This window comes from Accipiter gentilis, chromosome 21, assembly GCF_929443795.1.
Source record: "Accipiter gentilis chromosome 21, bAccGen1.1, whole genome shotgun sequence".
NCBI classification, from domain to species: Eukaryota; Metazoa; Chordata; class Aves; order Accipitriformes; family Accipitridae; genus Astur; species Astur gentilis.
In genome coordinates this window covers 4,002,784-4,027,751 of record NC_064900.1, presented here as the reverse complement: position 1 = coordinate 4,027,751, position 24,968 = coordinate 4,002,784, and the positions used below count along the sequence as shown (strand labels likewise).

The following is a 24,968-nucleotide window of genomic DNA, read 5'->3' as shown; positions in this document are numbered from 1 at the left end:
CGGGTCCCCACCGGGAACGACCGCGGCAAGGGCCGGCCGGGAGAGGCCAGGCCCCGGGAGATGCCGGTGGGAGCCAAGGCGATCGCTTCTCGGGGAGCGAAGCCTCGGCCCGGGGGGGGGCGGTGGCTCCGGCGGGGGAGGGACGGCGGGGCGGCGCCGGGCACAGGAAGCGGAAAGCGGCGGCAGCAGCGACGGCGGCCGCCGCCGGGGGAAGGCGGCGGGTCGGTGCCGGGAGCGGCATGGGGCGGCCGCGGGAGGGAGGTGAGTCCGGCCGTCGGTCGGTCCGTTTGCTCGCTCGCCTTCCTGCTCGTCTGTCTGGCCTGCGCGGAGCGCTGCCCCCCCCCCCCCCCCCCCCGCCGGTGGGACCCCGGCCGCCGTTCTGCCCCGGGGTACCCGGGTAGGGGCAGCGCTCGGGCAGTCTCTCTCGCCTCCCCCGCCTGGCGACGGAAGGTCGGTCCCCGGCCGGGGAAGGGGGGGAGCTGAGAGCCCGGCTGGGCTGCTGTGATGCCGGCTGCGAGGGGCTGGGGGGGGGGGGGGAAGAGCCCGCTGTATCCCCGCTCCCCCTGCCCGTCGGTTTCCGGGGAGGCTGGGCGCTGGTTCCCGGGGCCGGGCGGAGGGGGAAGGCGGGCGGGGGCGGCCGCCGCCGGGCCTCCCTCCTGCCGGCCGGGGCTCTGTCTCGGCGCTGTCCTCGCCCGCGGGGAGGCTGCTGGGGCGGCGGGTCCCGGCTCCGATACGGCGGGCGGGAGAGGTTTCGGTTTCCCGGGGTAAAAGCCTTAAATGCCGGCGAGGGTCGAAGGGGTAGCCCCTCCCGGTGGGTAGCGCTTTTCTCTGCTGAGCCTTGCCGTTGAAGGAACCCGTGCGCTGTTACTGCGCCAGGGTGAGTGGATTCACGCTGGTGCAAAGGTTCTGCTGATGCCTCGCATGCCCAGGCCGTGTAAAACCAGCTGCTTTATGTCTGGACTCATCCCGCTGGACAGCAAGGCGGTACAGAAGTGACCGGGGGGAGGGAAGACACAATCGCACTTCTCTGCTTAGAAGCTAGTTTGGTCGTTGAAGTGATGCCCGAAGTCATGGGCTTTCAGGACCAGACGGTTGTTTCTGTTCAGCAAGTTACGGCCTGGGGAAGGTCCCACGGCCGGAGATCTATCTGCTCCAACGACAGCGTCTCCTTCTGCGCCTTGGCAGTGCTGGCCTGGGATGCATACCTGCACGCTTCTGAGTGCGCCCAATAGAGGGCAAAGCTATTGCATTAGCTGTTCAGTAATGGCACGCTGTGAACCGACGTTGTGTTCTTGTTTAGAAGATTGTCGGGGTTGTAAACTAACTCTGTTACGCCAAGGGCTGAACTCTTTGACTTGCAGGGTCTGTGAAAGTATATATGACTTGATGGTAGGGATTTTTGTCTGAGGAGGCAGACTCAGTGATTGAATGACTGTTTGAAGCGGTGGGGTTTTTTGGTCCTGAGTTTGTCAATAACGACTTGCCCGCGAGATCTTTGCAGCTCTAAAGCGTTAAGAAATCAAGTCACCTTAGCTGGAAGAGCAAATTAGAATGTTGTGGCACATGTTCTGTGATATTATTGCCTGTGAGCCCGTCACTGGGGCATCCTGACTTTGAGGAGAAGAGTTGTGGAAAAGAGAGCTTTAGCAGCGATTTGCCATCTTTGAAGAGCTTCATTTTGGCCATGCTTGGCTCTTTTCCTCCTCTGGGGTTTGGCTATATAGCTGGCCGCAACTACGGGACCAGTGTTGGCTCTGTGATCATTTCACTTGTTAATTTTGAAAGATAAATGGTGAATAGAGTCTTACAGAAAGCCTCCCTTAAGAACGTTCCCTACAAGCTGAAATTTTGGAAGGATCCCAGCTTGTGTCAGAACCACCCAGGCAAGCATCTAACTGCCCACGGTCGTTGGCCAGCAGCAACCTGTGGCTGCTGCTGGCCTTTTGGTTTTGATTAGTAGTGGCAGTGTCCTTGGTGGCCCTTATCTTATGGATATTTGCAGCTAGGGAGGGCTTACCATTGCTGGGAGAGCGGCACGGTGTACTAGGAAAACGCTACTAAGATGACTGCGGTTGTCCTAGCAAAACTGCATGTCGTATTGTTGTGGTAGCCTGCTTTCCTTCCACCCCCATCTCTAGCAACTAAAGCAAAGAACGGTATCATAAATGTGGCTTTGCTGCTATAGGGTGTGTTTTGCTGTGTAGGGATACCTGAGAGACAGAACTGAGTGGAGAACTGTGATGTCCAGTTCTGGTGGTGGGAAACGGTAAGTGTCATGCTTCTGCATATCTGCTGTCATCACTGGGGAATTTGGCGGAAGGAGAAAATGAACCCTTGTGAAAACAATCTTATGACTTTTTTAAAGTTTTCATTAGCCGTTACTTCAGAATTATCTGATTTGGGTCAAATTAAAAAACAGCGGTTATTTCCTCAGGGGTCAACACCCTTGCCCTTTCTCCTTGCAAGGTCAGAATGGCATTGGCTTTGTACAGGGTTGGCCAGGAGGAGGGAGATAGAGGGAGACTTCGTACTGTGGAGTCCCGCGGTGTTGCGTACTGGGGATTTGATCAGGGTCTGTAGGCTTCTTTTTCATTTTAAATTCAAATACAAAATGCAGGGTAGACATGCAGTATCCTAAAGGAGGGGGTAGGCTTTCAGTGGAGAAACCTTTTGCAGTTTATAGCCTTTAATGCTATCTCAGTATCTAAGTGCTATGGCTAAAAGTAAACTTTGAAAATAAGGTACAGGTACTGCCTGCTTGGACGGGCAGAGTCTGAAGAGTCTTGCAAGAGTCTTTCCCCTGTTTGTTTCAGTGAGGCTGTCAGGCTTTAAACGTCAGTGTGGAAAACTGTGTTCCTGTGCACAGTCCCAGGTGCTCTAGTACCATGAGGGTGAGGGCACAATATTTTCTACCATGTTGCATGGCTCTGGGGTTAAGAGGTGCACTTGAAGGTCTAGCAACACAGGAGAGACATACGAGCGAGGAAGCTCAAGCTTTCGCCAGTCTGTCAGGATAGCAGCTGGGGTACAATTTGCATGATAGACTTGAACGCTGCTTGTGCTTCAAAAACTTGGGCAGCGCAGATGCGGTTCTTGGTGTGGGCAAAGGACATCCTCCAGGGACGTGTTTCACCGATGGGTCCTATGTGGAGAACTTCCCAGCTTCCAGCTGTGTAACAGGGAGGCAGGAGGCTGTGGCTTACTGCTTAGAAATACTGCTTGCTTGGGTGGCGGTTTTGGCCGGGCATTTCTGTTGTCAATTGAAACAGTCTCAGTATGTTTTCAGACCTGTGTTGTTGCATGTTCTGATTAAATGTGCGGGTGGATTGCTTCAATAAACCAAGTGACTTTTCTTTTTGAAATATCCATGTCATGGAATAATGGCTTTCAGCCTAGGGGCTGGAAATTCCTGGGGGTCTATGAAGTCTTTCTAAGAAGCCTCTGAGAAGCAAAAGAAAAGAGAACCTATTGCTAGAGGGCTTGAATTTGCTGACCACTAAACGTTTTTTTTTTTAGGATGAGGGGCTTGCAAATCAAGAGTCACTGCCGTAGAGTAAAAGCCCTGGTTTATATATACATAATGAAGGCCAAAATTAACCTTGTTTAATGACATGCAAAAATAAATAGAAAGTTTTTGGAAAAACCCTATTTCCCAAAGCTCGTTGGCCGTTAAAACTGAAAGCCTTGGCTCTGCAAGTAGATTAGCATGAGTGAACTTCTGTGCTTACAGATCAAATTGCTGGATTGGGGCCTGCTCAGGAAATTCAAAAGCGAAAGGTTCCTGTGGCATTGCTCATAGGTCTTACTATATATGCAGTTGAACATAGCAAGTTGCGTAACTTCTCGTTTTTCTGAAGTGAATAATAGGAATATGCTGCAGCCGTACCGTGCGCCCAAGTTAATGCCAGAGCTGGAAGGCTTCCTCTGCTTAGCTATCTTTTAACTATTTTTACTCTTGAACCCTAATGCTATCCTGCAGCTTAGCTCTTGGGGTTCTACATGTTTAATTTGTAAAGCTCTTCATTTCACTAAACGAAGAAAAAAGATTTCTTGGCACGATAGCTCGTGGGCATCCGTTACCCTATAGACAGCTGGTGCCATTTAACAAGTGAGGCTGACAGTGTACGGAGCTGAATGTGCGCACATCCTCATGGACACTTGTGGCTGCTTGTGCTCCAGATGGCACTTCCAAATATATGTAACTTCATGAACCGACTGGTAAATCAACTCTAATTGATTGCAAGTTTTAAACAGAGTAAGACTGAAACTGTACAGACAAGGATTTCAAAGCTGAGCTGCTTTGGAGTTATTTGCCTCCACTTCACAGAGGAAAATCCATTGGGAAAGCATGGGATGTAAAAGAGCGCTCTTGTTTGCGTTTGCCCTCTTTGATTTAAAGATGTAACTTGCTCTTTTAAATTTCCCTTGGGCTGGGAGCCAAACTGTGCTCCCTTGAAGACGATCACAAAGCGAACTTCATTGGAAATGGGATTGGGCTCCCAGCATGGAAAATAGCAATTCAAAAGAACTCTTTCTGGAGATTTATGAGCATATGAAAAGAGGGAGTTACAATGAGTTGTGTAGCTGCGTAGAAACTGTAATTACAGTGATCCCTGCGATACTCAGGGGTCACTACGTTTCTCCACTGTCACGCAGGATGCGGCCATCCTTCTTACCAGAACAGGGTCCCAAAATTTTCTTTTGGGAAAATTGTTTTCCATCTAGTACTTGGCATCCTTCTGTCATGGGTGAGTAAGCGAAAAGGCAAAGTGAGAGTGCCGGCCCCACTGCGAGCAAAGCGCTGGGTATGCAGTTAAGACAATTGTCGTGGCTGGAGCGGAGGAGGCATTCCCGTCTCCCCTCTAGCTGTTAGCTTGCGCTGCTATTCACCCTGGTGTTGGTTTTGCTGTTTGGGGCTGTGCTGTGAACTAGGTCACGGAAAGGATCCAAGGCAAAAGCGTGGCGAGGGGGAGAAAAGGGATTTTTTTGTTTTGTTTTCCAGTGGTGCCGTTTGCTTGCTGAGAATTGTGTTGACACAACAGAGAGTGGTGAACCGTGGTGTGGAGGTGGAAGCTACTTAACACCAGCTTTCTCGTTAGGGCTGAAATACAGTGCAACTGTACCCTCTGGCCGAAGGAGCTTTCTTTCACACAGGGCCAGAAGCTCTGCAAACAGACCATGCCTTCAGTGGAGTCCTGCGAGTCGTAATGATCTTTTGTGAAGCCGTTTTAATTGGCTAAATTGGGCTTTCAGTTCACACTCGTTTGTGGAGGGAGGGGGCTGCTTCTTTACGCAGCATTCTTGTCCTTGCCCAGAGGAGTAGGGTAAGAATCATCATTCATAGTGACTTAGTAGCGTTCAAAGACTGTGCTTAGTTTGGGTTTGGTTGTGCTATGAAGGATACACTTACAGCTTGTCTTCTCTAGCTTTGCTCAGGCTCTAGTGGTGGGCACTATTGGGCAGGTGGCTAATCGAGGGTTGACTTCTGTCTATGCCATTGAAAGAGCTCCAACCCAGAGGTGTAGTTTAGTATGTTACTTGTCTTTTGGTCCCCTCCCTGTCTTTTCCCCAGTAGTTCCAGAAGCTTTTCTGGGGTAAGGCTGGTCCCCTTCCTGCTGTAAAGTAGACCAGGAGGTAGGTAACCAGCTTGGCTTGGCTTGGCTATGAGCTGTGTGTGTTTGGATGGTGCTCCTCCCTCCTTGGTTTCTTCATCTCGTCCTGCTCAGACTGGGAGTGGTGTCTAGCTAGCAGCCCAGGCTATCCTTTGTTGGCCAAATCTAGGAAGCCTTGTTGATAATCAGCCTCGGTTGGGCACCAGACAAAGCTAATGGTCTTCTGCTTTTTCCAGCTGGAGTTGGGCAGATAGATTTTATTCCCAGGAACTCCGTAAATGCTTTGACAGGAAGATCTATTTAGCTACTGGTGTGTCCTGCAGCTGGGGGAAGGAGGTGGTGCAGAGTCCCCAGGTTCATCATACTGCTTTTGACAACGATCCAGGAGACTTAATGTTTTTTGGGGGCCGCCTTGTTGACTTTTCACAGAGCTGTGTCAAAACCGTTGCTCTTGTTTACACGGAAAACGAAAGTTGGCATGATCCAGCCTGCCCTAACGTTCCTGTGTTGGTCTTCCCATGAGTCTGCTTTCTCTGCCTGGTGCCCAGCGCTGCCTTGCTTCATCCACCATCACATGGACACTGCTCATTCATGGTTCCTGTCTAGGCAGCCTGTGCATTTCCACAGCAGCCTCCACTTGCCAAAATGTTCTCCGACATCTCCAGAGAAGTGTGACCCTGTGCTGTTGGGAGTGAGAGGGGTCAGAAGAGGAGCTCTGTTCCCAGTCGCTGTCTCAGCTCTGATTCTTCTGTCTGGGAGTCGGGGGATAATTCTTTTATGTGGTTAGAAGAAAAGGCTGGGAGTTGATACTTTCCTAGAAGCCTAGGAAGAATGCATAATCCTTCCTGATGTATGCTGGCAGCTCTCCTTGCTTTTCCTATTCCTGTAATGCGGTGGTATGTGTTTGCGAAGATAGTGGTTGTTCTCAAAAGGACTCCAGTAACATCACCGTCAGTGGTTTAAACCAGTAGCACTTGTTATCACCTTTTGTACAACTGAGGGTGTTTCTGGTTTGTAATGCCTGATGATTACAAGGTCCTGTGTAGACATCTCCTCTGTTGGAATCGTAGCACTTTTTGAAGGTAGGGGGGTGGTGGCCTCACCCCCATTGATTGGAGAGGGACAGACAAAGAGGAAGGATTTTTCCATGGTTGCCTAGGACAGTAGCAGGACAGAGGTAAAAATCAGCTTTAATGAGTCCCAGCCTATTGCTGGAGCCATCAGCTACAGGCTATGTGCAAGTCTAGGAAGTTAACGAGTGTTAAAATCATGTGTCCCAGGCTGGGGGATTTTTATTCCTGTTACAGTAATGATGCCATTTTCCAAACTGTGCCGTGCCTTGGCTTTATGTTTCACTGTGTTCAAATCCATCCTCATTCCTCCCCTCCCCAAACCGGGCCTTACGTTCCATCCTTATTTGTCCTTCCTAGCTTCTCTGCTGCCTTTAAGCAGCTTTCTCGAGGCACGATATGCACTTAGAGCTTGGGAATTCCTGTACACAAAAGGTCCCCCCCGCCTTCTCCTTTCCAAGAGCCCTGGCAAGCCCAAGTGTTGTGCAAATACCTGCAGCTCTCCATGCAGCGGGAACGCTTCTTTACTTCGTTGCAGATTGCACCGCCAGCCAAGGAACCCTGTGGGGAAGAGGCTTCATTCTTTGGCACGGCTTGCATGTGGTAGAGCTCTCTGCTCGGTTACGAGCTTTTCTGGAGGTGTTAGTGGAGGAATCTTATGGTTGGAAAGAATAGTTGGCCAAGTATAAAGCCCGATTTCTGCTGTTGTCCCTCTGTGTTTGGAGAGGGAGAGGGCTGAAAGCAGTGGTCGACTGTTTTATTGCTAACAGCTTTGAAAACTGCTGTGAACAGAAAATGACGGAGGGATCTAATTTAATTTTTAAAGCGGTCTTTTGCACGCTCTGGAAGTATAGCATGGCTGTAGTCCTGTGCTGGCTGGAGGTAGCAGGCGTCTGGGCAGGAGGCATGTGAGTGCTCCTGTGTGCCAAATGCTGGGCTGTGCCGAAGTACCTCCGTCCGTAGCTGCAACCCCTCTGTCTGCACCTCTTCACCGTTTGCATGCGTTTCCCCAAACTGATGACTAACTCCCCTTCATTCCATTTCTCTTCTCACCTAACACAGGATGTGGATTTGGAAGGCAGGATGGTGTCTACCCCTCTTCCTCACAGGGTTCAGGGGTTTTGACATGTCACCGTTGGGAATTGTACTGATGTCACCCTCTTCCTGTTCCAAAAAACATGACCCTCTTCTGCCCTTTACAGATGGGACTTAAGCTTCTGTTCCAAATGGAAGTACGTTGTAAGAAGTGTTGGCCCATATAAGCTAGAAATGATCTCTAATCAACTCTCCCCAGTGTTACTAGTGTGTATATATAGAGACAATTTTTAATAAAATTCAATTCTTCAAGGCCCAAATTAGCTTCTGGAGGCAAAGGTTACAAAGAAAGGGAGGTGCTCATAGTACCATTGATTGTATAGTAACTAATGCTTGTAAAATGTGGGCACACCTTGCAGTTTAGAAAACAAAGCAGGTTCAGACATGGTGGTCTGATCCTCTCCTGCATTTCTCCCAGGAAAGTCACCCTCACCCCCCACCCCTTCCCCCTATATATAGGCTATAATGCTGCCGTTCAAAATCTGGAGGGTATTTGGGCTGTGCATTACGCAGGTGAAGAAGTGGGGGTGTGGAAGTTGAGCCTGGTACTTTTTCTGGGGGTGAATTTTTCTACCTAGGCTGCTGAGCCTTCTTCAAGTTACTGTCTTTTCCAGGTGACTTACACTGTTTGTTCCGGATTTTTAGATGAATGGGCTAGACTTTGCAAAACAGAGATACGTTATCAGTTTGCTTAAAGCTCTACAAATGCATGTATTTCACTAGACCAGAAAGAGAGATACCGGCCAGGACAAGCTTGTGAATTGGGCACAGTGAGATGAGTGGTGACATGTGGCTAGGGTGAGGGAATTGCTGCAGTCGGAGTGATGTCTTGCTTTGCTTTGAGTGCACTGCCATGCCCGTTTCTTTCCTCAGGTCGATCGTGAGGAGCCGAGCATCCTCCCTCCCCTCCCCTCTAATCGGATTCCTTGTAAGTGAAGCTCACTCACTCTTTGAGGACCAGACCTCACTGATGACTGGGAAGCAAAGAGTACCCAGGAAAGCACTTTTACCACGGACTCCACCTCAGGAGCACCAGGAACTCGTCTTCTAAGTAAAATCGGTGCCCCTTCTGTGCAGACCTGATGTCTGCTGCAATGGATACAGAATCAACATATTCGGGATACTCCCACTACTCAGGTCACTCCAAAAAAGCCCACAGACAAGGGTAAGGAAATGTTTATTTTTAATTACTTACTGCTCTAAGCTAGGACATGTCCCGTGGTAAAAAATTGTAAGCCAGGATGAAATCAGTGGGGTCACAGCTCTGGAGGAGATGCTTGTGGAGAGTCCTTATGAGGAACATAGTGAAGAGACTGAAAGCACTAATGCTGGTAATTTAATGATATTCAACCTGTTGGATGCAGGCTGGGGTAACGTATGGCCAGCAAGATTGGGATAGTGCCAACAGAAGGATAAGATCACTTAACTCTGCTCTGGAAGTGTGAGGGATGAGTAGAGTCTCTGGGGAGAAGATGTCAGTTGTCCTAAACCAGTAATTGCCAGTTTTCTCTTCTGATGCTGTTTCTTTATTGTGTAATAAGGTTTTCTATCTCTCCCCACCATCCTCCTGGCTATTCTGTTGCTGATGTGTTGGGTTTTTTTAATAGAATTTGAGTGGTACTTGAGTCCACAAGTCCTTTATCGGCATTGATTGGATTAGAAGTCTGGCTTTTCTGAGCAAGTCCTCTCTCTTGTGGTAGTTCAGCAGCCTCAAAAACCATCTTGCTCTGAAACTTCTGATTACTTGGAAACATTATCCTTTTTTTCCCTGCATCATCATTAGTTTTACATGCAAAATATGTGCCACTTACAGTCTTTGCAACTTAGAACTGAGCTGGTCCAAAATAGCTTTGCATTTCAGAAGCAATTATCCTGTGTGGTTGGAAAAGTAATTCTTCCATGAAATGAAGTCTCTTTGCTCGCAGTCCGGTTATTGAGTTAAACATCATTTGTTTGCCTTTTCTCCCTTCCTTAACACCTCCAACCCCAATATGGATGGCCCTTTGAAGCTTGGAATGCCATGTGGAAAGATGCCTTCAAAGTTCCCAAAACAACATAAAAATTCTAGAGCCTCTTACTGCGAACAGGAAAAAGTCTCATCCCAGGAAACCTTTGGGCTTTGGGAATTCCAAGAGAGATGCAGTGGAGAGAGCAGAGCTGGGACACTGGATGCTCCTGAGCTTTTAAGCCAGTCCCTGAGCACAGTGAGGTTCTCTGGTGTAAAGGCTGCTTTCCTGTCCAGGCAGGAAGGGGGAGGAAAATATTGATGAGCAGATTGGTGGAGCTTAACTCATCTTGACAAATCCTCAGACAAGAAGCTGTGAGGTCTACAAGGGTATTCTGGAAGTAAGCACTAACCTGGTACCCTTGATGTTCTTGCTGTCTTTGTAAGAGGTTAACTGGGGGTTATTAACCAGTGGAAATAAACTTCACCAATTGTCCTACAGTGTTAAGGTCCTAGTTGGCAAGACTCTACGTTGCAGGAGCTAAAGCTGCCTTGATTAATTCCTTCTGTTAACTGCACATGTCCCTGTGAGACACTATTGCAGGTGCAGAGCTGTGTAGACCAGTTAATCCCCAGTGGAACTGCCAGTTTTTTGGAGAATGCAACCTTCCCTTCCAAGCACAGCACTGGCAGAAGCTGTTTTAAGAGAAGATGAGGTGGTGGGGGTGTACCTCTGTCCCCTTTGCTCCCCTCGCTGATCACTGAGAGGGTAGACTGTCCCAGCCACCAGGCTGTAGGCTGCTCTGGGCAAGGTCCCTCTCTACCTCTTCCAAAGCTGGTTTTGTCACAGATTGGGTCAATATTGATCAAGAGATGGGCAAGCATGACTATGACCTAATGCTTAGGGCACCTGCTGCAGGCAGAGGTGTAGCAGATTCCAGACCCTGCTCCAGAAATTTTCTGGTAACGTTGTTCTCCTCTTGCTCTGTTTGGAAAAAGGAGTCGGGACAGGCACAAATCACCGCGAAGTAAAGACGGCAGTCGGTCTGAGAAGTCCGTCACTATCCAGACACCTCCTGCAGAGCCGCTGCTTGGGAACGATGCCTCTCGGGCAGAGGAGGGCCAGGTAAGGAGGGAGTCAAAGCAAACATGGAGCGTGATTTCGGGAACAGAGCATGTGACTTACTGGCACATGGGTAGGAAAATGTGTTGCTCACATGCTGTTAGTAAAGAATCATGACTTATGGGTGCCCTTTATTCATGCATAAAGCCAAGGTCTCAATCAGTTTTTATCTTTTCTGAAAAACATTATTTTTGACAGCACCAGTGCTTATATGACTACTCCTGGGACACTAATCTGCCTCTGTCTCCAGAGTGTCATCTGCCAAGCTCTGTAGAAACATCTGTTTCCATCATCTCACTGTGCATTATTCAGGTCAACCCTTTCACCTGAATGTGCAGTTTTGTTTTTAAGCAGGATTTGCTCTAGGTAATCGTGTAAAGCACATAAGGACCAGGATCCTGGTAGAGAAAGGAGGCAAGAAATGTAAAACTAATGTGAAATAGCTGGGAAGGAGGATGAACTCAGTGAAAGTTACTACATTAACACTGGGTTAAATAAAGAATGGAATAATGCTGGGTTTAGATTGCACCTGGGATGGATCCAGTACTCTTTCTGCTCTAGCAGTTGATGTGAAGGTGCATATTCATTTTCAAAGAATGGCTGATGCTGCAAGATATAGAACGCAGGATGTTTCAGTGCCTCCTGGGCTGGATTTGGGGTGTATTAATCCTTAGCTGTGGGGCTCCACCTCTGCCCTTTCAAAAAAAAAAAAAAGAAAAAAAAAAGTGATGCCTAGTTTCCACCCAATCTGTGTATGGTAGTACATGTAACAGTACTCGTGTAGCCACAGGTGGGCTCACTTCATGTACTGCCATTTGGTATTTTGTCATCAGATGCTTGTTTTCATGAGTACCAGCTATTACTTCAAATAGATCTAAAAGTGCTGGTGAATTCTTAAGCCCTTATTTTCACACTGACCTCCTCAATTTGAATTAAAGCCAAAGCGAAATAGGTTGATGCATGAGCAAGACTTCTCTGCTAGGGAGCAGGGTGCCCTGGGTTGGGTCCAACAACTTTGTACCACTAAAGATTTAGACTTATATTTCCAAATAACTGCACTTTTTTTTTTGCTTATGCTACTTTAAAATGGGAAGAGCTGTTAGAAGAGATAGACTGAGACTAGGGTTGCCTGTTATCTTCAGGGCTGTAGCCTTAAGCTGCTGTGGTGTTTCTGTCCCTTCTGTCTTCCACACAGTTTCTCAGTTCATCAAATGGAGGAAACTATGCAGAGCTATTTCATGCATAAACATAAAATAGTTGAAATGCTTAGATTGCTTTACTGAAGACACTGGCAAAGAGGAAAATGTGATAGGATTATGCTGCTTTTCAGGACATACTACAATGCAGATATATCTTCTGGGGCCTCTGTTTTGGTGAGAAGCAACTCAAAAAACCCCCTCGTATTAATTCAAGATGCTGACTGTTTGTGGTTGGTCTGTCTCAAAACCCTACTGCTCTAGGCATGGGAGGTATTCGTATCTTGGAGTGCATTAGAAGTTAAATCCCTGGAGTTGTTCAGAGTAGTCCTGCTGCCTCTGTCTAGTCCTTTCCCAGAGATTCTTGAAGAGTCTTTCCTCTAACTATTTTAAAGAAGTGAATAAAGGTTTAAAATGATGCCTCTTTCTTTAAAATGAAATGCTTTGATCAGCATGTGTAGCTGCAGAAGTCTGGGAGAAGGTGTTAATCCTATTAATGACACCGGCTGCAGGAAGATATAGTCAGGAGGGTAGGAGGAAGAGCAAAACGTGTGCTTCTGAGTGTTGCAGCTACAAAGGTGTCAGGTACCAAGCAACAATGCGCATGTATTGCCACTGTTTGGTGTGTGTTTGTGGGAAGCATCAGAAGTCCTCATGTGCATGAGTCACTCCATCAGCAGCTGTGAGTCAAATCCATACATGTCAGTGTAACTCTTTGGCCGTGCCAGCACCAGGAAGGAGCAATTGGAGGCATCGTGGGATGGGAGAACTAGCTTGCAGAAGTCCCCAGTATTAGCTAGGGAAGAAGTGAGACTTTCAGAAAACGTAATGTGATCTGAAGCTTGACTATATGGCGACTGTATTTCAGGTAGGCTTCTTTGTGCCTGAGTGGCTTCTGACAATATCCTGGACTCTAATACCAGAGCTACTTGGTAGTCTAGGATCCTCTAAACTTAAAGCCCCATGCCTGAAAATATCCTCTGTGACCACCTGTGATTTGTTGGTTTAACTAAACTTTTATTAGAAAGTCAGTTACTGAGGGCAGCGCTACTGTAGAGGAGAATAAAAGAAAACAAAGTGGAGGAACTTGCTGGCAGTGCGGTTGCTTCTGTTACGGATGGAAAAATAATGTGTGAACATGTTTTTGATTGTGTAACAACAACAACTGGCTTGAAACACTGAAATGAAAATTTCCCTTCCAGGTGCTTCTGTGGTGCACTTGCACCGCAGAATTTGTGGGCTGGAAGAGTGCTAGTCCTTGCCCTGCACATGGGAACTGGTGATTACTGCAGTTTCCAAGAGTTAGGTGATATTACTTAAGTGTGCTGGAAGAGGAACTGCTGGGGTACAGTAAGTGGCATAGCAAGCTGAGCTACCTGCTCTACAGTAACAAGTTTTTAACACTAATGTTTATAGTCACTGGTTTGGACAAGTTGCTGTTGTTTCCAAACCTTTCCTGATTTTCAGGGTTGATTATTCAATATGTTGACAGTGTTGCTTTTGCTATTATTTTTTTCTAATTTTTTTTTCCTGGGACTTAAGTCTGTTGTAGCAATCCCTTTCCGGGCAAGAAGACTAGAAGACCTAGAAGGAATAACCTGATTATTTCAATATTATTTTTGTTTATCTCTTCCTCTCTCAGGATGACAACTGGGGTGAGACCACGACAGCAATCACAGGCACCTCTGAGCACAGTATTTCCCAGGAGGACATTGCCCGGATCAGTAAAGATCTGGAGGACAGTGTTGGGTTGGACTGCAAACGTTACCTGGGCTTAACAGTGGCAGCTGTTCTCGGACTTCTTGTCTTCCTTACCCCCATCGCCTTCATTCTGTTACCCCAGATCCTGTGGCGGGATGATCTGGAGCCGTGTGGTACTGTTTGTGAGGGACTGTTCATCTCTGTGGCATTTAAACTCCTCATTCTTCTGATTGGGACCTGGGCTCTGTTCTTCCGCCAGCCCAAGGCAGATATACCAAGGGTGTTTGTGTTTCGGGCCCTTCTGTTGGTCCTCATATTCCTGTTTGTGTTTTCCTACTGGCTCTTTTACGGCGTTCGCATCTTGGACTCGAAGGACACCAACTACCAAGGAATAGTACAGTACGCGGTGTCTCTGGTGGATGCTCTGCTCTTCATTCACTACCTGGCCATTGTGCTGCTGGAGCTACGGCAGCTGCAGCCCATGTTCACTGTCAAGGTAGTTCGGTCAACGGACGGAGAGTCACGATACTACAGCTTGGGGCACTTGAGGTAGGTACAACGCCTTGAAGTCCAGCGGTGTAGATAAGCGTGGCTATGCTGTAGCACGAAGCATCAACTGCTTTTGTACATGCGATATTGCTGGTTTCTGAATCTTCCCCCGGAGGAGTCCTAGAGTCTCTCCACAGTTACCAAACTGAACCTCTCTTCCCCTCTGTGAGTGTGGGAGAGGTTGTCCCTGCTTCAGAGGAGTCTGTGCCTTTCTGTAAATGGAAAGAGCTGATGGCACAACTTCAGGCTGATCATTGGGCTAAGCCTGATGAGATCTTTAAGATCCTACTCTGGGCTTCTTGCCCTGTCTCCTTACTGGAGGAAAGGGGAAAGGCCTCCTTGTTTAGCCAGGGCTGGCTTATGCTCTTCGGCTCTGTATGGATCAGTTTAGGTGTGGGTATAGATCAGTTTGCTGGGTCAGATATATCTGGGAGCGTTTGGGAGCTGTGCAATATCCATAGGTGTGACACCTGCATGCCTGCTTCCACCTTTCTGCTGGGGTTAATGCTTCCCTCAGCAAAGGTATAAGAAAGGACAGGTGGCTCAATCTCCTTAGTTCCCATGTCCTGTGAAGCTCTCTAGAAATCTCTTAGTTCCTGCGCCCTGTGAAGCAGGCAGCTGAGCTCTGAAGATGATTCCCCAGACTGTATGTGCACTTAAACATCTGTTCTGCTTATCCTGTCCAGACCCCTATGGCATGCGTATCTATTGCAGATGGAGAGATTAGTGTCTGCTGGTTTAAGTGGGTGTAGGAACAGTCTCCTGCAGCCATTAGCTGAGCAATGGAATTGCTTTGAAGCAGATTTAGTGGTTGAAGCTCAAGTCTGGGAGTTGACTCCTGGATGTTGTTTCTGGCTTAATGGAAGAACTCAAGGCCTTTTGGGTGGACTAGGTCTGGATTCTACTGTATTTTCCTTGTCTGTAAAATGTGAAGGAGAGCCCCTCTTGTGTAATGGAAGTGTTCCCATTGACTTAATGAAAGGTCACCTTCAGGGATTAAAAAAAATGAACTACTCTCAGCTGGTTTTCTTGTGAAACCCTTTTTTTTTTTTTTTTTTTTTTTTTTTTTTTTTTTAACTTAAAAATTACTCTGTGGTATGTGGCAGATCCAGCCTGGCCTTTAAGACTAGGGAGATGGAGAGATGACTACCAAAGAGTTCCCCTGTGCCACAGCTTTGTGGCTTGAGGTGTGCTGCAGCGGTTCTCTCATAAGTGAATTCCGCACAGAAAGTTCACTACATGTATATATACACCTATATGCACACACAGTGTGCAGGTTTGGTTTGAGAGAGTTTGCTGGTTGCTTGGTGGTAGATTGTGGGTTTGTGTTCAGTTTGTAGTTCAGACTACGCCTGCCAAAGTCTGCATGCCTGGCTTTAACCATGTAAGTAACCTTGCCATCGGAGGCAAAGAACTTGCTTAAGAATAAAGGCCTAAATATTTAATAGCACGTGTTAGAAACAGTGTTCTCTCCAATTCTCTCTTTGTAGCAAGGTTTTGAAATGCCTTGGGTGATGCGAGGGCAGCAAAGAGTTGTAAAACCTAGGGTGAAATCTGAGATGTATGAAAAATTAATAACTTTTCATTTGTTGGCAAGCTGATTGCAATTTTGTTTGGCATATTGAATCCAAACCATGCAGCATGTAGATGCTTCAGTGTCTTGTGTTACAGGAGAGTCTTGCCAAGCGTGTCCAATAATGGTAAACTAGTGTTGCTTTATCCTTAGTTTCTGAAAGATGAGTATAATATGTGTTGACACGTGTTTTGAAGCCTGTTTTTCCATCTTTACTAATGTAAAGGTAGAACTGTGTAGGTTTGATCAGTGGCCAAGTGTCTCCCAACTAAGGGAGAGTTCATTCTCTCTCCCTCTCACTACAATCAATAGGGAGAGTTACTTGCGCGTTAACGGTGAGAGCTGCTGGTCTTGATAGAGAGTGTGGCCCCAACGTGACAAACGCTGTAAGAAGTGTATGTAGTTGGTATCTCCTTCGACTTCTAAGGGCTTAGGATTGTGAGATATTTATGTAAAACATGAGAAATTTGGGAACTTTTGAGCATCTTTGCAGCATAATTTTGCAAAGTTTCCATAAAGGTCTTGACGTGCTTTTCGGTGAATTGTCAGGGTCATGAGGGGCTGCTTTCTGCCTCTGGCTGAGGCATGGGGCTGGAATGGGAGGTCTGTTGATGGGAAAATGTGGTGACATGCAAGGACAGTTTGGTTTATTCAGGAAGACTGGAGAAGCAGCCTCACGGGTGTGCTGAAGAGGTGGTTGTAGCTATGATGGAGTATGGATATACTACTTGTTGCTGCCTCTGGGCTCTCCATTTGCCACCATGCATGCTTGCTTCACCCCAGCACTTCTTTTAAAAGGGTCTTAGGTTGTGGGCTGCCACCTGGAAGGAGCAAGCGTGCTTTAACAGGTATAGTAATCTGACTGCCTCCTGAAATCAAAACCTTGCAGCCTCAGTCCAGCCTTTTGCCTTCTTCACGCTCTCAGATATCGTCAAAGTTTTGCTCCCTGGCTGTTCATGGAGTCTGTCTTGCTCAACTGTCCAGGGTGCTCTGGAGAAGCTGGTGGCAAGAAGGCTCTTGAGACATCTTATCTTGTTCAATGTTGCTTCTTGGAGTAGCTCTGGATTTTCCGCAGGAAAATTGTTGATATCAACTTTTTTAATCCAAGGTGGAAGCTTTCAGATTCTAGGTCTTTTCTGATGAGGCAGAGGGACCTGCTATGTAAGTATGAGGAAGACAGACTTTCTGGGGGAGAAGGGAAGAAAACAATAGCTCAGCCACCCTTTTCTGGAAAACCATGTTTTTGCCAGGCAGGGTACAGACAGGATTTTCCACCCTCCCTGGCTCCAAATGCAGCAAAGAAGCTGAAAGTGCTGAGTTAGGTATTCCACTCCACCCCCGAGGGCTCTAGGTCCAGGAGGGTAAGCATATTTGGGAGTAGTTCCCCAAATTCATATTATAATCAACCTATTAATAGGCTGGCTTGGTCCCACCCCCAGCACTTTGGCTGTAGCTTTTCTTCTGGGAGACTTGACTGCCAAAACGAGCATTCCCTTTGGCATTGATTCAGGAGCTTGGGGGGGAGGTAAAAATTAAATTGGAGTCCCAGTGAACATGGTGCCAAGTCTCAGCTCACTGATTGCTCTGCTGCTTCTGGTAGGAAGGGCTGCCACGCAGGGGGAATGTTTTAAGGTGGTATGTATGGGTAAAGAGCGGGGAAGAGAGTAGATGCAAGAAAGGTCAAGCCTGGGAAAATGCGAGAGGTTGGGTGGGGATGCTGGCGAGACTTTTGGAAGCAACAACAAAGGTGGGGGAGAGCGACAGTAGATAACTTTTTCAGTTGAACGGCTGATACTTTTGTGAGCTGAGGCTTGGATTTGCAGCCGAGGATTTGGTTTGTCCCTGCAGATAGGGACACTAATGGAGCCTGTCATCCACGGTTCAGTACCTTCTGGATAGCTCAGAAACTACATAGGAAGGATGTCGCTGGAGAAAACCCTCCTTTTCTGTAGTTAGGGTGCTAAACATATTCCCTTCCTCTCCAGTGAATACTCTTTCCCCACCCTAGAGCTTTGCTAGTCTAGACAGCTCAAGAAAATGAATGGCTTCAAACACATGTGGTAATTACTGATCTTACACATAGACTGAATGTTGGGCTGCAGTATAGCCTTGGTTTTCTGAGGTTAGAAGTGTCTGAGAGTGGGTCTTTCCTCCCTTTTGCTCATCCTTGCAGTAGGGATATGAGGCGCAAGGCCATGATAGTTAATCATGTGTCAGGCTGTATGAAGTACTGAGAGCTTCAGCCTGCTTTTCTCTTTCCTGGCATGGGCTTGCCTTTATGAACCAGCTGGCTGAGAAGCTAGTGGGAGGCCTCCGTACGCCTTTGGAATAGGGGTACAGTTTTTGCAGATGGCTGTGAGCTGGTTGATGTTCTCTGTCCATCTAATCAAGAGAAGCTTAGTACTCGGAAATAGCAGCCCTGTATAGAAAAAGTCTGTTAGAGCATTGCCTGTACTGCGTTACCCATCTGCATTTGGACAGATGTTTTCTGAACTGTGGTTTAAAAATCCAGGAAGGGAGCAGCTGCTTCCTCAAAACAGGTACCTGTCACTGAACAGCCTGTACCTTCCCTGCAGGCATTATCAATATCTTATTGGGAAATCTCATGCACGTGCTCCCAAAAAGTAGACGCATACATGTTTTGCAGAAGGGGAAAACATCCAGCCTGTCTCCCAGCTGAACGGGAGTAGCTGTTTCTTAGGTGGTGTGCGAGTCTTTAGCTTTAATACAAACCAGAGCTGAAGCAGAATTGCGTGGTGGAAGCTGGTGTCAGTTTTGACCCAGCTGTTTTGGCTTGGCAGTCTTGTATCTATTGAACCTGTTGATTATAAAACTGATCTCTAGGCTGTCAGTACGTACTGATCTAATCTGGTGAGTGCTCTCTTGTCTGTGTCCCTTGGTGCCACTGGGGCCGTGTTCCCTAGTCAGGGAGTGTGTAGAGGGCTAAGGAGTGGAAATAAGCTTCTTCCTACTCCAGCCTGCATTTGTAAGCCTTGCACATCTGATCTTGCAACAATGAGGTGTTGCTCAAGTATGTCTCGCCTTAGCAAGGGTGACATCTTTCTAATGAAAAACACCTGGTCAACATTTGAACTGTACAGAGTGCTCTTGCCTGGGGTTGTGTCAACACTCCTCTCGAGGTTGTGTTGTCCTAAAATCTCCCTAGGCCTCAAAAGGAAAGCTTCCATGGCATATAGACACCTTGTTTCTGTTTCTAGTATGGTGACATGTATCAGCTCAGCCATGGGTTTAGGAAGCTGCATCTTTTGCCTGAGGCAACAGCTGCTGAAATCTTGCTGTTTTCTGGTGAAGGAACTTCATAATATGTGTCTAATTGCATTGGTTGGTCATAGTGTGACTGATCCCATACGCTTGTGGGCCATTTCTGTTTCCAGTCGGGCGGTCAGAAATGGGACTGCAGGACGAGCATAGGTGCACGCTAGTGCAACGCTGTACCTGCCCAGCTAAATCCTGCTGGAGGCACTCTGGGCTTGCACGCTCTTCCTTCTACCTTGTGTGCAATTCGCTTGGTCTGCGTTCCCAGGGAGCAGAGAAGTTACACTGACCTTCCTTTCTGCTTGGGGTTTCTTCAACCCTCACCATCTTCCGTAGTGATAAACACTGGGATGAAAGAGATTGAGCTGATGAGTTTTTACCTTGTTCTGTAGCAACACACCTTATTAACTGTCCTGATGCCTTGATTACAGGAGCTTCCTAGAACAGCATTTTCCACAGACTAGCGACTTTGCAGAGCAGCTCTGTCGCCAGAGCCTCCAGCCTGTGTGAAGTTAGCCTGGTTCCTGAATGCATTTTCTCTGTCCTGAAATCAGTGCAATGCACCCTGATGAGCATTTGTGTGAGTGTCCCCTGCCCACCACCAAACCTGATGAGCACCAGCATTGAATAGTCTCTCCTCCCAAGAAGTTCTGGGATAGCCGGCTAAATGGGCGTTAATTGCATCTGCAAGTGTGAAGCTCCTTGAAGAAACTGAGCTGTTTGCTCCAGAGCAGCTTCTTTAGCACTGAGAGGTGTCAGACTTGTGACCTCCAAGCCAATGTCTTTCCAGCAGCACTTCACATAGCTGGGTGTTTACAACCACCTTTTTGCAACTCATCATCTCTGCAGCTGGGCTGTTTCTCCATGCTCCCATTCCTGAGCTTGCAGAACTCTCTGTCCACAGTTGTGTGGCATGGGCAGTTGAGCATCAAACACTCCATGCCATGGAGTAGCCGTAGAGTAGGGAAGGAAGATCTGATTTGGGGCTGAACTAATAATGACTTAATGGGAAAAGACGTGCAACTGCATTCTTAGTCACAGGCCATACCTTTCCCCCTCCTGCCTGTGTCTGCTGCCTTGCATCCAGGAGGATGGTGCCGCAGAGAGCAGTTCACCTGATTGCTCTTGCCATGAGGGTACCTGTGGAATTGCAGAAGGGAATTTTCCAGTAGCCTCTGAAAAAAACGTGTGCTGTTCCCTGCTGCGTAGGGAGCAGTCTCCTTTGATGCTCCGGATGAGTTACGGGAATGGTGCCTTGTTCTGTTTTATGAGGGTCGGTTTGGTGGTGCATGGGGTGTGCTGTCAGCAGAGTTCAGCTAGGACTTCTTACTTGGGTCAGAGCAACACCTCATTAAGAGGATGTTTCTTTGTGACGGTAGTGAGCAGCAGACTCCAGGAGTGCCAGGTGCTTCTCATTAGAGGGGAGGGGAAAGTCTAGGATGGACTGTCAGTATCTGACTGCATGCACAACTCATCTGGGAGTTTCTGATGTGGTAAAGCCTGTCTCCAAGGCCTGGGAGGGCTCTGCTTTTCTGAAAGGAACATGTTTTCCTAGCCCCATGCCTTTCTGCATATGCTTTTCCGAAGATTTTATATATGGCTTTACACGTGGAGCTGCTCTTCGTTTTGATAAAGATGACAGAGCTCAGGAACTGAAGTGCCCACAGTCATCTTCCTACCCCTCTCCTCCCTTGTTTGATCTTGATCTTTGATCAGCCCCAGCACCCCTTGTGCACGCACCACCTCCCCTCTCCTTTTCAATGGGACAAGTGTGGAATTGAGTGTACGAGACCACAGCCCAGGTACCAGTCGTATTGTGCTCCTGCAGATGTAGCAGGCAGCAATGGCGAGTGGTGCAGGGTGATTGTTATACCCCGGAGCAGTCTCACGTTTTTTGAATACTTAATACTTTAAAAGTTTACAAGCCTACTTGTAAGTGAAGGGCCTGCTGTCAATTATTAATACCCCTGGCTAGTATGCTATTACTTGCTGCCTGACAGGGAACTGCTAGGCTTTGTCCTTCTGAAAGAGATGGTGTGGAGGAAATGCCGTTGGTTTCAGCTGCAGAGATTTTGCTTCTCGTTGGTTTGTCTTTCAGAATCAACGCTGCCCAGAAGTACAAGAACAGCATGTGCTCCAGCTTACCCTGTACTTAAAGGGTTTGTCATGTAATTTCTTTTCCCCTGCTGTCGGTGCCCTCCAAAGCGCCTGTGTGTACCACCCACAGAGACAGATGGTCTCCCTAAGCTGCTGAACAAATTTTGTGGCCGTGAAGATACTTTTATCTTCAAATGCTGCAAAAAAAATAATAAAAATCCACCCCCTCAACCTTTGACATCTGTTTCTTGTGGTGAATGATGAAATACAAATATTCTGCAAAGGAGTGAGCTGTGTGCCCTTTGGGGGAAAGGAGGAGGCTAGCTTTTTGTTAAAAGTGTAAGAAATTGTGAATTTACAGTTCTCGTACAGCCCAACCAAGTAACGTCCAAGAAAACTGGAAGCTAATTCCTGACCCTACCCTTGAAGAAATAAGGAAGAGTTAATAGGGAGCTGGGTAGTAGTAAAAGAATTCACACACACACACACACACACACAAAACTGAGGGCAGTATTTTCGCTTATATCTTGATCCCCCCTCCAGCACTTGCTCCCCTTAAATGAACCTCTGTGCTTAAATTCCCCTTGTGCAGTTTAGGTCAAGAGGGGACCTCAGCTGACGGGGGAGAGCTATTCCCCGGCTGACAGCAAAACAGGCTCCCGGCACAGCAGTAAGGTCCTTAGCTGCGGTTTGGGGGCTGCCAATTCTGGCTTGCGCTCCCGAAGTCGTGGCAGAGGGTCATCTGCATCCTTGTTGGGACTGGATTTTTGATGCTTAGCTTGGAACTGCAGACCATGTCCCTGCAGCCCTGGCATTGTTTGTAGGGTTGCTCTACGCTGGCTATAACATGTGGTGGCTCTTGCTTGTGGAAAGCTTGCTGGGGTGGAGCTGGGTGGTGGAGGGATGCTGTGCAGGGAGGGCTGGGCTGTAGTTTAAGAAGGCTTGCAGGGAAATAACACTCGGAGGTGTTGTGAAAGAAATGCTAGAAGAAGTTAAAGCTGCTGTATTGACTCAAATGGCAAACTTCATTCGAAGTCTGGCCATGTTAATCCTGTCCCCGGCTGGGGGTCAAGTAAGAGGTGGTCCTCTTTCCTGAGAGAGCATCCTACCAGGCTGCTGTTGGAACAGGAGCTGAATACTGATGTTTCATGGCAGCAGCATCTAAATGTAAAGTCCTATTACAGCACTGAAGTTTTTCTGCCAGTAGAAACTTTGAACACTTTCTGTTGTTTCATTGGAATTAAAGTTGTGTTTCTTAGCTTTCACTTAAAAAAAACACCCAACCAAACTGCGCCCCCCCCGCCCCCCAAAAAAAAAACCAAACCCAAACAACCAAAAAAACCCAACAAAACCCACCTTGCCCTTAGTTGTTTCATAACTATTAATGTAACTCAAAGAATTCCTTGTCTGAAGACTCTGGCCTTATTTGATGCATGGTCAGGCTTTAAATTATCTTTTGAAAATGCAGACTGTTAGAAACTTCTTGCCATACCTGCCAGTCCCTGCATATTTGTCTGTTTTTTCTTTTGGGGCTCAGACTAATCAGAGGCAGAGCATACATGTGTGTCGAGAAGAGGAAATGTATTGCTGTCATGGATTATGCTACTCCCTGGGACTGGAAGTGGTAATCCAGGGTACCATGTATTGCCTGCTGCAAGGTTCCAAGGCACTTGAGCAGCTCACAAGCTCAAGCTGGAGACTAATGAGTGCCCTGTAGCTCAGGGCTTGGGAGTCTGGTATTTCATCCCTTATGTGTCTGCCCTAAGTGCCTGTTTTCACTCTTGCATGCAGGGTAAGCTCTTGGTCTTGCTCCCAACTCCTGTGTTCAGGAGGTAAAGCACACCTTGGTGGCATCCCCGACTTGTTTGAAACTCCTTAAATCCTAAATATAACCAAGTGTGTAGAAACTTTTGAAAGAGGTTAAGCCTCCCTCATAAATACTCGGTACACCCCTCAATTACATAAATGTTTGATGATAGTTTCACATCACTTAAACTAATGCTGCTGCAAAAAATACCCTGTCAATGGTCTGATCCTTCCTCGCCCCTCCTAAAGAAATCTTGTCTGGTTGCACAGGGATCTGAATCGTGGAATTAGTAACTTGCATCTCTATATTATCTCTGTAGCTTTATAGTTTGTTTGTGTATCTTTCGTCCTGGGTTATTTAGCCTAGCTCAGTTTCTGCAGTCTTTTTAACTGTCCTTCTGGTGCTTAAGGGTTAGAAAGGCTTGTGGTGGCATAAGAAAGGTGCAATGGAGCAGAGGGAAAGAGGCAGCACAGCATCCTCTCATGGCAGTGATGGTTTAATTGAAAGCAATCCCGCTGCTGCCTGCGTGAGGAGACAGATTGCGCTTATGCGTTGCTGCAGTCTGCCTGCAGAGCAGGACCAGTCCTTGGTGGTGCGTGGCTCTGTCTGCAAAAGTGTGCTCCTCTGCTGAGCTTGGGGAAAGGAGACCCTCGAGTCCTTGCTTCTCCTCTGCTACCCAGCAGGCCTACAGGGGACCAGCTGTGGCCCAAGCATGAGGGACAGGTCTCTTGCCCCAGGCAATGTCTCTTAAGGTGCAGAGCCAGACACTGTGTACCACAAGGATGGCAGCTTATTGCTGTGGTCTTGGTGTAGAGTCGTACCTCCAGCTGTGAGACTGGACTCTAAATTATCGTCTTGAGCCATGCAGGTCTCCTTCCACAGGGCTCGTTGGCCTCAATAGTCTGCTCAGCTGTGGAAATTGTTATCTGTAAGACAGACTTCAGCCTTGTCCCTGACACTCTCAAATTGGTCACGGGTCTGTGTCGCGTTGGGTGCGGACAAGCGGAGCCTGCTTGGGCTGGTGGCAGCTGGGTGCAACACCCCCAGGTGCCCGGGGAAGCTGGCTTGCCCCTGCTTTGTCAGCACCTGCATCTCTGTGGTGTGCCTGTATCTGCCGTGCTGTGCAGGCTTGTGGGGACGGCTTGACAGCAGCTTCCTCCCATCATATGTTCACTGAAGTTGTCCCCTTTGTGCTCTTTCTCTCACTGCCCTCCTTCCCAACCTGCCACTTTGCTCAACAGATAAAGGAAGCTTTTCACAGCTTTGGTTTTGCTTCACTGTGAGCAGATGGTAGTTGATATTTTTTTTTTTCTCTCCTAAATAAGCAAGTTAGTATTCTCACTAGCTCCCTTGAGGATGCCCCACCACTTTGCAAAATTGCGGCATGGAGGCAGGCTGCTTGGTGTGCTGGCAGTGCACTTGGAAAACCATTTCTGAGCTCTAGCGCGTGGATCCAGTAGCTTTTGCTCTCCAGATCTGATTCAATTATTACCGGCTCCTGAGGGTGCTGGGCTGGACTTGAGGGGTGGATGTCTGGCCAGGCGTTGGTTTGGTTTGCTGTGGGTGTCTAGGACATGGCAGATACGTGGCTGGGCACAGGCAGCTCCTTTGCTCTCATCTTTCTTCTCTGCATCGTAGCAGACCCTGGGGCAATGAGGTGCTGGTAGCAGGGGCTTGCTCTCTGCTTGATGAGAAGGTAGTGCCTTTGCCTGTCTGAATGTGTTGTATATGATCAAAGAGAAGTGGATGCCTCTAGTTTGAGAGCTGTTGGGGCATCTGCTTGTGGTTATTGGTGTGCGAGGAACTGGTTGAAATCCAGCCCAAGCTGTTAGTGCCTGAAAGCTGCTCTTGTCCACCGGCTAATCCATGCGCTATGCCGTTTAGATTTAGTGGTTCTGCTAGGTATCTGCATGGCGAGTAAGTG

General features: G+C 47.8%; 1 protein-coding gene across 2 annotated transcripts in view; it reads left to right on the top strand.

Moving 5' to 3' along the window:
• Positions 1–180: 180 nt before the first annotated feature.
• VANGL1 (VANGL planar cell polarity protein 1) overlaps positions 181–24,968 on the top strand; it is a 45,014-nt gene continuing 20,226 nt past the window's right edge. The window contains exons 1-4 of one of the 2 annotated variants that reach the window (XM_049824726.1): positions 181–261; positions 8,651–8,942; positions 10,722–10,848; positions 13,684–14,291. In XM_049824726.1, the coding sequence (XP_049680683.1) occupies positions 8,860–8,942; positions 10,722–10,848; positions 13,684–14,291 (818 nt within the window). In that variant the 5' untranslated portion in view covers positions 181–261; positions 8,651–8,859. Of the gene's footprint in view, positions 262–7,755; positions 7,915–8,650; positions 8,943–10,721; positions 10,849–13,683; positions 14,292–24,968 lie in introns of those variants that run through there. The other variant, XM_049824724.1, reaches the window with a different exon arrangement.